Here is a 12632-nt window from a genome sequence, read left to right as displayed (position 1 = left end):
TGTCTTATATCTTGAATAATAAATCATATTGTCTCTTCATGCGCATTCATTCATTGATTCAACAATCCATCCATCCGTCCATTTGAAATTGAAACATATATTTTAAATCAGCACGCAAAAACGCTCAAATATAGTATCATAAAGTCAAACGTTATCAATGTATTTCTGCTGCATTGTACAATCTATTTCAGAGCTACTTGAGGACATCCACATTTCATGATAAATTCACATTCACAAAAAAGATGTTACATACACGTTTTTTTCATGTATTGCATCGCCGTATTACCGATAAAAGGGCAATACAAGACAGGACGTTGCACAGAATGAGTGGTTGTAGTGGTGCCCGATTGTGGATAAGAGATAACATTGTTGCCATATACAGGAACATTGCGAGAGATATTTGTACGAGTAAAATCTTTTATTATGTTTCTCCTTCTTTATGATTTAATCTTAGAGAGAATCTGACATAAAGCTTTATCGATATCTTTGACGTCGTTCAAATCAAAGACAATAAAATCAATACTTCATAAAACCTATATACAAAATTTCATAGATACAAAATGTCTGCACTGATGTATCATCTCCAGCATGATGTGACGGCCACATGACATCTGGATAGCGCCGACACAACTCCTCTCAGCTTCCGTTTCATCCACTTCTTCACAGGGTGGGCTTGCCGCTGCCTCTGGTACTGGTACAAAATGTACTCCCTGTACTGTTGGAACGTAACGGCTGATACTTGGTCCATCACCATCTCCTGCAGTACAGATACAGGGAAGTACAGCTGCTCGATCCTCAGTCGCACGGAGTCGGGCGATCGGTTCAAGATATCGTACAGCTCGGCCGTCGTCTTGCCTTGCACGGGAAGGAAGTTCACGGCAAGTAGTCGGCCAACTGGCAGGGTTGAGATGCTGTCGGCGGATTCGAAGACAACATGAACAGTTTCCATGTCGGGAGTCAACGTCGTGAGCAGCGAGAAGCCGAAGTGGCCAAAGTTGTTCCTATAGAGAAGATAGTCCTTGCACCTTGAGGGCTTTTGTGGTGGCTGGAGGACGGGAGTGCTTTCAGTGGGCCTTGCGGCTGAGTCGGCTAGAGGCTGGGTCAGGGCTGGTTCCACTTGCTTTATGGGAACCGCCGTCTTCAAGGCAGCTGTGGCAACCGGAGCATGGGTGCGGCCTGGTTTGTGCGGCTTGACGGTTACCGTCGTTTTGGCACTTGTGTCGCCCAGAAGAAGGGTACGGAGTAGCTCCTCCGGCCTTAAACCTTTGGCGGTCATGGTATGTATGCCGTCCAGGGACTTACCACGGGTTTGCTTCAGCGCACGTGGCTTCATAGCAATCGTGGTCTGGGCATCTATGCCGGACAGGGACCGGGTGCGGGTTGGTTTCAGCGCACGTGGCTTCACGGCAATCGACGTCTGGGCATCGATGCCGGTCAGGGAGCGGGTGCGTGTTGGCTTCCGTGCACGTGGCTTTATAGCAATCGACGTCTGGGCATCGATGCCGGTCAGGGACCGGGTGCGGGTTGGTTTCTGTTGCCTCGCGGTCACCGTCGTCTGGACAGCCGCTTTCTCCTGAAGAAGGGTGCGGAGAAGATCCGTTGGTTTTACGGTATCCGTCGGCGTACCAACAGTGTCACCGATGATGAGGTAGCTTCGGGCTGGTTTCTGCGATTCTACGCTAGCCACCGTCTTGTCAGTTGTGTTCGCCAAAAGCTGGACTGGGTTCAAAGCACCCGCTGTCTGGACTGTTGAGTCAGCCAGGGGCTGGGTGCGGGGTGGTTTCTGTGTTCCCGTGGTACTTGCCGTCTTTGTAGTTTCGTCATTCTGAGATTTGGTACGTGGTGGCTTCTGTGGGATGACGGTTAGAACACGGGCTTCTGAGGGAGTGGACCCTGTCTTTGCCAACAGCTCGTCCTGTATCTCTCTAACTGAACGTCTGTGTGGAGAAAAAAGGATAAAGTCACAAATTACCCTTTTTGGATACAGTCACACATGTTGCAAGAGGAAGAGGACGACGAATGACGGTGTAATAATTAACAGATTTAGATTACATAAACTCAAAGAATCGCTCACATAGTATACCGAAATGTTCTTTTTGCATTATAACCAAACTAAGCTGTCATTTGTTTTGCTGTCAGTTAACCAACATATCACATGTATAACGGATCAAACCATAGAAAATGTATGGTTATTGGATGCACATGTTGCTTCATACATGATGGTACATTGGCGCACGAAATCTCTGTTTTTGGCACACTTTTAACAGGATGGCCGTGAGGCTAGGAGGGCGTCGCTCCACCGTGAGTCCAATCATATTATATGACGTTATAGCTTCTCCGTAAAAACTTAACATCATCTATGGAAATCTCTACAGTGTTAATCAATGTCACAGAGGAACATAGCCTCTAAAATTCAGTTTTTTTTCAGATTTTCGACTGTCAAACACACTAACCTACAAACAAACATACAACATGTATAGGTTTCTAAGCAAATATCATTACTTGATCAGAAGTTGGTCAGCATCAGGTAGTGCCTGTACGGGTGTCAGGCCTGCGGCTGTAGTACAGTGACGCGGCTGGCTGACAAGAGCTTCGAAACTACTCACGAGCTTGCTCACGTGAGTTGATCTGCAAATGATAATAAATTGTCCTAAAAGATTAACTTCTTTTATGCAAGCCACACAGTAAAGGCTTGTCAGTCGTTTTCTATTACTTCTGAGGCTCGGAGGTCTAAAAACAAACGTGTATATTCTCATCTAGAACGGCAGTATTTTCTAGAATTGTTGGTAAGTAGCAGGAACTGCCATATGGTGTGCCTGATACAATTTTTGACAAACAAAGCTGTTATCAAATATGTGCTGAAGAGAAATATAACCAACGAAAGACATGCCAACATATCCTTCAGAGCTTTCTTTAACGTTAACCACACTATTGTCAAACTCGTGCGATATGAACAAAAGTTCAGATTTCATCACTGTAAAGTGTTGAACACGACAAATCGTGATGAAAACAAGTGTTACCAACGTACCTGGCCAAGCGCTCCTTTCGAAGATGGGCATTCTCCGATAGGGAAGTAGTCTGTGCCATTTTCGCACTGAGATATACTCAATTATATGGCAACAAATCAGCAAGAAACAGCGGATATACGCACGAACGATGCGATCGTTTCCACAAGTGATTTGTTTGTGCCACGTTACTACGGGACCAAATCAAAGACTTGTTCTGGAACATTATTGACAAACTATCGTTAGCTAATGCATTGTGATGTCTTTGGAACGGAGTTTGATTTGATTTACTTGTGCCATCCTGAATACTTGTCCCGTTCTTTTTCCTACTGCAAAGCATTAGATTTCTTATAGCTAACGTAGCGTGTTAGTTTTCAGCACTGTCAAACTTTGCGAGAAACTTCGCTTCAGCGCAAAGGCTTGTGGGAGGTTGGATGACGTCACGAACATGGCGGTCATTTCAAGCGACGACATTTTCAGCTAGGTCGGAGCGGGATTTCAGTCTATTTTACAGGGAAAAGGTATTGTTTTTCACCGTCGATTCTGTCAAAACACTTTTCGTAGACTACAGTTGTTTTGTAGTTAAAAGAACGGGCTTGTTGGTAGATTGCTTGAGCCGTATTTCGTGGCATTATTTTGAGTAGTCATGTTCTGTTAATATGTAATTTTTGTGAAAATGTCGTCTGCTATGCACGAAGAGCGGAGGGATCGTTGTTGTTGGCTGATGATCGAAAAAACAACAACTAATTTTTGAAATACATCAGAGCCAAGACAACGAAATATACTTTCAGTCAATGAGGGTCTGCATGCTCTTTTACGTAAGGCGTAGGCAGCCAATTTTATTTCCCTTAATTCGTAGGGAAAACCATCTTATCTACGTAATTCGTAGCGAGGCGACCAAATTTAGCGTAATTGCCTTCCTTGATTTAGCGTAATACGTAGGGGGTTCTTTAAAATTCAGCGTAAATCGTTGTCGGAACTCCCCATGCAGACCCTCGTCAATATCGTCAGTGTTGAATATTGTTACATCATTGTTGTCGAGTCTTTCTAGAGGGCAAAATGAGTGACTGTGCTATGTTACTCCCACAATTTTCCTACCAGTTGTTTGGTGTAATCAGTGCGTGTATTTCTCTTTGATTATGTGAAGACTACAGGATGCAGGACGACTTCATTGACTCCTTCTTCTTTGGACATAGTGATGCAGAAAATAACAGGTATATAAAAGATTCACAATGCGATAAACATGTTTTTAACAGTGACGTCAGCATGTTGATAGATAGCTCTGTGTTGTCAGTGTTGTCAGTTGTACATCACGGCCACCCGATACATCCTCCTAACGCCCGGTCCCCAACGGCACTACCTTATGGGGCCCTGCTGTCCCAGGCCCTACCTACGGGTATTATGATTGTCGCCACAAACAAGCTGTCAACCAATCAGAGAACAGGCCATCCTTGGGCTTGTTGTTGTCGCAAGCTGTGTCGCAAAGGCCGCTGGGAAGCTATCAGCCAATCATGTTACGTATTACCATGACTTTGTTTGCTCACCATGCCAACGCCCGATCCCCAACGGTTGACTGCCCATATAAGGGCAAGCTCATTAATATCTAATAAGTAGGGCGGGTAATACCGCCGGCAAAAGGGAAGGAAAGCAGAGTACAGTCAGGAATAAATGACTGACGGTACTCTGCTGTAGGAGAATGACCCGATAATGTACTGTACTTTTAGGAGCATCCTAATAAAAACTTGCCTTTTACAAGATGTGCAAAGTTCAGTTATGCTAGGTTGTTCAGTGTAATACTATCAGCACCTGCCATGCCACATGCCTGCAAAGCTGGTAACGCTAGTTCACCTTTATCCGTGAGGTGACCTTTATCCGTTGTCTTTAAAAACAACACATTTAGGACTATTAGGTCTGCTGACAGTGGTTTCAAATCTGCAATATTTTCAAAATGTTCCAATTTGAAACCACCGTCTGTCAACTTCATATCCCTAAACTAGAGTTCCACGAACACATACCTTTGCCAAATAAACCAGGTTTGTTATGTAGAATGATGTCTGTAGACATAAATGTGTTACTCATTACATTTTATTTTATATGCCCGGAGTTGGGTCATAACATTTCGCCATTGCTTATACAAATTAGATCCCTATTTACATAATGATATTAAATTGTATCAAGCATCACTTAAGCTATCAGCATACCAAAAATCATGATGATCCTTTCATCCCTTTTTGACTTATTCTCTTTCAAAGTAGGAAACTAAACCGGCTCCTGCAGTTCAAGAAAAGATGTTACCGGACCCAAACATACACCTCTTACTCTCTGCCATCTTTCTCAGTTCCATATGTGTCAAGTTTGAAAGTCCTATCACGGAATGCAGTGGATTTATCAACTTTCCGCATTAATTATGCAAATTGTTAATTTATATAATTATTATCTCATTGTGTAAGTTGTTACTTAGGATATCTACATACCAAAAATCATGACAATCCGTCAACATGTTCATATTTTGCCATTAATTATGCAAATGAGATCATCATCTGCATAATTAATATATATAAATATTTCTTTCTTTCTCAGCTACAAATGTGACAAGTTTGAAAGTCCTATAAAGGAATGCAGTGGATTTACAAACTTTCCTCATTAATTATGCAAATTAGCTGTTGATTTGCATAATTTGAATTCCATCATGTAAGTCTTCCCATTGGCTATCTACATACCAAAAATCATGACGATCCGTCAACACGTTTATATTTTCTCATTAATTATGCAAATGAGGTCGTCATTTGCATAATTAATATGGATTGATTTTTCTCTCTTTCTCATCTATATATGTGACAAGTTTGAAAGTCCTATCATGAAATGCAGCGGATTTATAAACTTTCCTCATTAATTATGCAAATTAGTTGCTGATTTGCATAATTTGTATTTCATAATGTACATTGTTACTTGGGCTATCTACATACTAAAAATCGTGACGATCCATCAACACGCTCTCGAGTTATTCTCGTCCAAAGTTTGAAAGGAAATCGGCGACTGCAGTTCCAAACAAGCCGCTAGGGGGTCTAAACTTATAGTACTTACTCTCTGCCCCAAGGGCTATCTACCGCTCAAAAATCATAACCACAGCATGTCCAGAACACGAGATATCAAAAATTGACATTCTGCTGCAGTACCGTAGCAAGCCGCCAGAAGGCCCATTATCGAACTTGACCTTCGTTTTCCCGAACCCTACCCACCTACCAAATATTATCGGGATTCATCCAAGACTTCTTGAGTTATGCTGTTAACACACACACACACAGACACACACACAGACTCACAAGCCTAAAACATAACCTTAGCCATTCTGGCAAAGGTAATAAATATGTTTTATCTTACAAACAACGAATAGAGGTTACCCTCAGATAAAGGTGAACCAGCGTTACATGTATGTTACACTGAAGGGCTATTATAATTATATAACAATATGTTGTAGATGAAGTGTAGTAGATTGAGTTTTCCAGTGTAAATAAAACATGAAATTTAATGTTTTTGAATGTCACACGCTCCTGGTCTTATTATTTCTACTATTCTAGTTTTTTTTTATTCTGAAGAAAGAGGATACACTATACACACAGAACCAGACCATTTTCTTTGTACAGTATGTAGTGTTAACATGCCACAAATAAAATAAGTGTATTTTATGAGACTACATCATCTTGTATTGAGAAAATTAAAATAAAAACAGCAATACATTTGTCATATTAATATTTTACATCATTAATTATGTCTCAATTATTAACATAAAAAATTAGAGTGGCATGGAAAAATAACACCTGTGATGATTATTGACAGGAAGAATGCAGAATCACAATACAGCTGCAGTATCCCCCCACCCCCTTCATCCATGGATGAGTTTCCCTCCACACAACTGCTTCAAGCATCTCAGGGACCACTGTCTCAATTTGAAGACAGACAGCAAGGTAAAAATGTGTCATCATCAACTTAAGTTTACATACATATTTTACAATATTTCAATATATATATATATATATATATATATATATATATATATATATATATTGTCTCATACATTGTATAGTAGTTTCCATGATGACCAATACATGCAAATGCAATTTGCTATCAGTTTCTTTTAATGGAAGCACAAAAGGAACTGATAGAAAATCAGAATTGCAAGCTCTAAGTTGAATGGAGGTATATGGTTTTGGGTCTGTATATTTGTTTGTCCTGTGTGTCCACAGTTATTTGAATGTTGTAAAGTGACAGGATGGGAGGCAGAAGATCACTGTAACTGGAGATTGGCATGATGGGAAAATTGGATTGGCCTGGTTCCAAAGTTGTTTCCAAAGGATATGAAGGTTGCCTTCACCTAGGTCCAAAGATGCATATTGTAGACAGGAAAATGCATAGAAGAAAGCAGTTGATCAGGAATTCACAATTATTATAATAAATGAAACTAGAAATTGAAAGCTTTGAGATTTTTTGTTTGATTTTTGTATCTTTCTCTAAGGGTGTCCAAGTTCCCAAATGTTGAGTACACGGTTCAGAAATAATATCCAGTATGATCTGACTGATGATGTTCCTACTTTGCTGTCTCAAATTACCTCCTTGGATGATGATGATGATGACGTTATTCCGCCAAGTCAAGCCTCCATCCAGAAGGAGCTGACTTTGTCTCAGAGACCTCAAGGTGTTGCTGCCTACAGAAGTGCAAGGTACTGGGTTACCTCAGACTGTTACCTGAAGTGTACTTAGCACAGTTAGTTTGGAATCCTTAATATGAAATTTAGAGAGTGTTAGGGGTCACTTTGGCAAGTCTAGACTATGTACATGTAATATACAATAGGTGCATTACTTTATAAAATATAGCATGTTTATTATGTGTGCAAATAGGGAATTGTTTTTGCTGATTTTGTCAATATGAATTGCACTATGTCTTTATTCTGTTGAATGCCAAAAAGTTTCACAAAACTTGTTTGAGATTGTTACAGTAGTAATTCCATAAATGAATCAAGTTGCATAAAGTATTTTTGGGCAAAACTTAAGAGGCGAGCTTAATTATTTTTTTTTGAGACTCCTCAAGGGCAAGCCTAATGATGATATTGTGTGCTTGACAACAAACAAAGTACTAGGAGTGAAACATCCAGCATTTTCTGGAAAATGTTGTTTGACTAGTCTTTTAATTTGTCTTTGCAGGCCATTATTCAAACCTCCATTTAGAGCTGCCACCAATCCCAGTATAGCAGGGCGCAATCAGCCTTCCACTCATCCAGAGTATGTCCCAGGAGAAAGACTCACAGATGAGACAAGACAGTTCCCACAGTCTGAGCATATCTTTCAACAAAGGGGTATGCCCCAGGGTAGACAGCCTTCTCTCTCTAATACAACACCTGTGAGATATGGTCCTTTGCAACATGATCGTATCCTATCTGAGTCAGAAGCGGAATCAAATACACAGCCCTCGAGGAATCGTCTCACCAGGCAACTCTATGGCAGCACACCCAGGCCTCTCACTATTCCAAGTAAGTCCCTCTCCCTTGATTTCAAATTTGTCGTCTTTAATTTCTTCGAGAATTTTAGTAGGCTTACGTCTGGCAACCTATTATTATTAACATGAAACAACGGGTGTACTGAGGTAGTTTAGCCAAATACTTTTCCAATAGCTTATATATTATATAGAAAATATCCCACACAAGGTTTTTTTAGTCAAGGACAAATGTGGTAGAATGTCTGTAACCAAGATAACATCAAATTCTATATTGCAGGTGTTACTCCAGGAGGGACAACAACAGGTGAAACACGACAACTGAGATCAGTCCATGAGATTCGTATCCTTTTGCCAAATCTGTGAAATTTTCATTGTCAGTAACTGTTCATTTGGGGACAGTTAAGATCAACTTGTGTGCCAGACTTTGATTCATTAAGATATATGATGGTAGTGCAAGTTCACAGAATGAAAAATAAGATCATACTGTAATTTGACTCTTAGTTTTAGATAGAAAAAGACTTAGTGTAATGTCTTCCATTGCATATGATTCCATCCTTAATCATCATGTCAAAGCTGAACAGTTCAGGCCTGTCTTCAAGGAGTTTCCCTACTTCAACATTGTGCAGTCTAAAGTCTTGGATGATGTAAGTTTGTATAAAGAGATGTTTAGAAAGTTTTTTTCCCTACTTCAACATTGTGCAGTCTAAAGTCTTGGATGATGTAAGTTTGTATAAAGCGATGTTTAGAAAGTTTTTTTCCCTACTTCAACATTGTGCAGTCCAAAGTCTTGGATGATGTAAGTTTTGTATAAAGAGATGTTTAGGAAGTAAGGAACTTAGTGTATTCCAGGAAGAAAGATACAAAAACTGAAAATTCTGCTGCAGTACCAAGGTCAGCCACCAGAAGGCACATTTTCAACCTTGACCTTTGTCTTCAGAAGACTTATATATATGATATATATATAGCTACCCACATACCAAGCATCATCATGACAATATATCCATAGGTTCTTAATAAGTTATGCTGACCACAAATATTCGAAAACACAACACATAGACACATACACAGACACACACACACAGAAACACCAGAAACAATACCTCCATTATTCAAGGAGGTAATAATACCCTGCAATCAGCTATCTGTGTACTATAAGATTAAGAATTCATGCTTCCTTTGTTTAGGTGTTGTATACAGACAAGCCTCTTGTTGTGTGTGCACCAACTGGATCGGGCAAGACTGTAATCTTTGAGTTGGCCATCATCAGGCTACTTGTCAGGCTGGGCAACACTCCTATATACAATGCCAAGATTGTCTACAGTGAGTACTGTTCATCTTTGTCTATCATAATTAGCTGATTGCACTCAACAAAACACAGAAAAATTTCTGTAAGCTGTTTAGAATCAGAGTACACCAATGACAGTATATGCAATGGAAGATGATATCCAATCAGTATCATTTCATGGTTTAGTTAAGGCAAGCCCCTCAAGCCCTTCCAGCTCTGACTTGCCACTTGCTACATAAAATTTTGTAATCATTAATGGAGTCTGCTACTTAAAAAGTTACTACAGTGTCTGGTTAAGAAAAATCTAAAAACAATTTCAGTTTGCAAAAAGCTGGGATTCAATCTGACACATCCTCATACGCAGGTACATCCAACAGCGAAACCGCCTGTCTGGATGTACCCTGCTCTTTCAACCGTCACTCTTAGTTCCTGTGGACGCCCCACCCCCCTCAAAAAAAAAAGAAGCTGTCAGCCACTCAGAGAATAGGCCTTTCAGTTGTCAAAATCAAAGGGGTCTCACATATATAAGGGTAAGGTCATTAATATTCATACGCAGGATGGTCAGGAACAAAGGGTGACAGTTGAAAGAGCAGGGTACATCCAGGCAGGAGGTTTCGCTGTTTGATGCCCCTGCGTAGGAGGATGATCTGACACAGTTTTTGAGAACTTAATGAAAGACAGATTTTCCTGAATCTCTGTTAGTGGCTCCCATGAAGGCCCTGTGCAGTGAGCGGTACCTAGACTGGATGGAGAAGTTTGGTCCTCTGGGGCTGAAGTGCCAGGAACTGACCGGTGACTCTGAGATTGATGACTACTACCAGCTGAGAGACTGTCACATAGTCCTGACAACACCTGTAAGTATAGATAATGTGTACTAACTTAATGTTGACACTACCTTGTTGTTGTCATTTACACAATTGCATTGCCTAGTGGCACATAAGTTAGCTAGTTTCCTTGCTGTTTTGGTACCATGGTATTTCATTACAAGGATAGCTAGCCCATCCCCTTTAAAATCCTTGAAAACAGGACCCCATTTTACTTCCCCTCCAAATATTAACATGCAGCCCAAACTGAGACGTCCTAGGGCATACATTGGGAGGTGGAACCCATACCTCTCCATCTCCGCTACCTGGTTGGAAAGAGGAAAATTGTCACATGGGACCCACATTTTATGTCCCTTCCAAAAGATGGTACAACCCCAACTGAGATGTCTGGACCCTGGGACTTGAACCAGGGTCTCCCAGTCATATAGCATGCATCATTGACAAGTATTTGGAAGCTCAACTGTGCTGCTACCATCTGAACCACAGGGACATCCCCATTGTCATCAATATGTATATTTCAATGTGATTTAGATTAGTTCCTGTTGCATATTTTCTTGAAAAACATACATGACATTGTGTATTTTGCAGGAAAAGTGGGACAGTATGACAAGGAAGTGGAGAGACAACAAGTCTCTGGTGCAGCTGGTTCGGCTGTTTCTCATTGATGAGGTACGCAGACAGATCGCAGGTCCCCAACCGAGTTGCCCTACCCATTGTTGAACCATGTTCTCCCACTTGCCAACTTATCACAGCCAGGAGCCGTACTGCAGGGCTCGAAATTCACTTTTGGGATTAGGTGCACTGGTGCACCCAGCTTGAAAAATTGGTGGGTGCACCAAAAAAGTTTGCACTACTTAAATTTAAGTAATAACCTAATAACAAAACTTAGTTACAGGCTATCAAATTCTTAAACAAGTACCATGACAGACATTTTTATTATCTTTCTAACACTTAGATGTTACGAATATGATATATACTAGTATACTTTGATACCTTTACATACATAAACATAAGAAAAAAAATAGGTGCACAGCTCCAATTTTGGGTGCACCTGGATGCACATGCACCCAGTATTTCGAGCCCTGCCTACTATAAGGCTACTACCAGTTGAGTCATTGTCTTTTTTTACTTCAGGGTATTTACTTTTAATTTGGTACTTTAACCATCACTACTTTCAGGTTCATCTGATCAGTGATGAGAACAGAGGTGCCACTATGGAGGCTGTGGTCAGCAGAATGAAGACCATCCAGGCAGTGGTGGGGAGGGAAAACGTCACCAACTCTCAGTACGAGTCAGCAAGGGCCCAGTCTGCAGCCGGCATCAGATTTGTGGCTGTGTCGGCTACCATTCCTAATGTGGAGGATGTATGTATATGTCACAGTAGAGATCACAATCCAGCAGAATTGACGATTGTCCAAGGACAGATCGCAATCGGAGTTGGTCCTAGGGCAGGCTGCGATCGGGATCTGTCTGAGGACAATCATTGATTCTACTAGTACAGATTGCGATCGGAATCTGTCCTAGGACCCTCTCCGATCCAAACTAAAATGATGCTAAGATATAGCAGACAGCAATATTTTTGCTCATATGCTCATTGATGATCATATGCCAGGCTTTTTTGCTTTAGTATGCTCTCTTGGTCACTTTTGGCAAAAAAGATTGGTGTCACGCTAACAAGCTCATTGAAACAAGTATCCAAATGACAGACAGAAAGAATATTGTGCAGGGAGCGACGAAGAGTTTGCAAAAGCTAGAAATGCTGGCATCAAGGCTACATCATATGTTGAAGACTTAGTTCATGTTCTTAAATGATTTTTTTCAGCGTCATTCTGTTCACTGACAGTTATATCATTTTGTTTTGTTTTACACCAACACAGTAGCTGTTGGTCTATGTCAAGTGGACTTATTTTCATATTGACAGGTTGCAGCATGGCTTGGGAAAGAAGGTTCCACTGCAATCTACCACAAGTATGTTATTGTAGTACTTTTCTTTCTTGTTCATGACATTTTGTGTTATGCTCCTCAAT

General features: G+C 40.8%; 1 protein-coding gene and 1 long non-coding RNA gene across 2 annotated transcripts in view; both read left to right on the top strand.

Moving 5' to 3' along the window:
* Window positions 1-3401: 3401 nt before the first annotated feature.
* On the top strand, window positions 3402-6971 carry LOC118425546. Its single transcript, XR_004832307.1, has 3 exons — window positions 3402-3526; window positions 4153-4219; window positions 6843-6971. It is a non-coding gene; the product is annotated as an uncharacterized LOC118425546 (long non-coding RNA).
* A 608-nt stretch (window positions 6972-7579) lies between these two features.
* LOC118426246 (probable ATP-dependent DNA helicase HFM1) overlaps window positions 7580-12632 on the top strand; it is a 43044-nt gene continuing 37991 nt past the window's right edge. The window contains 9 exon segments of the mRNA XM_035835517.1: window positions 7580-7723; window positions 8205-8530; window positions 8774-8836; window positions 9070-9140; window positions 9681-9816; window positions 10484-10635; window positions 11194-11274; window positions 11784-11969; window positions 12527-12573. Coding sequence (XP_035691410.1) covers window positions 8359-8530; window positions 8774-8836; window positions 9070-9140; window positions 9681-9816; window positions 10484-10635; window positions 11194-11274; window positions 11784-11969; window positions 12527-12573 — 908 coding nt within the window. The 5' untranslated portion in view covers window positions 7580-7723; window positions 8205-8358.

The sequence above is a fragment of the Branchiostoma floridae genome, chromosome 11, assembly GCF_000003815.2.
Source record: "Branchiostoma floridae strain S238N-H82 chromosome 11, Bfl_VNyyK, whole genome shotgun sequence".
NCBI lineage: Eukaryota > Metazoa > Chordata > Leptocardii > Amphioxiformes > Branchiostomatidae > Branchiostoma > Branchiostoma floridae.
This window is presented reverse-complemented; position numbering and strand designations above follow the sequence as displayed.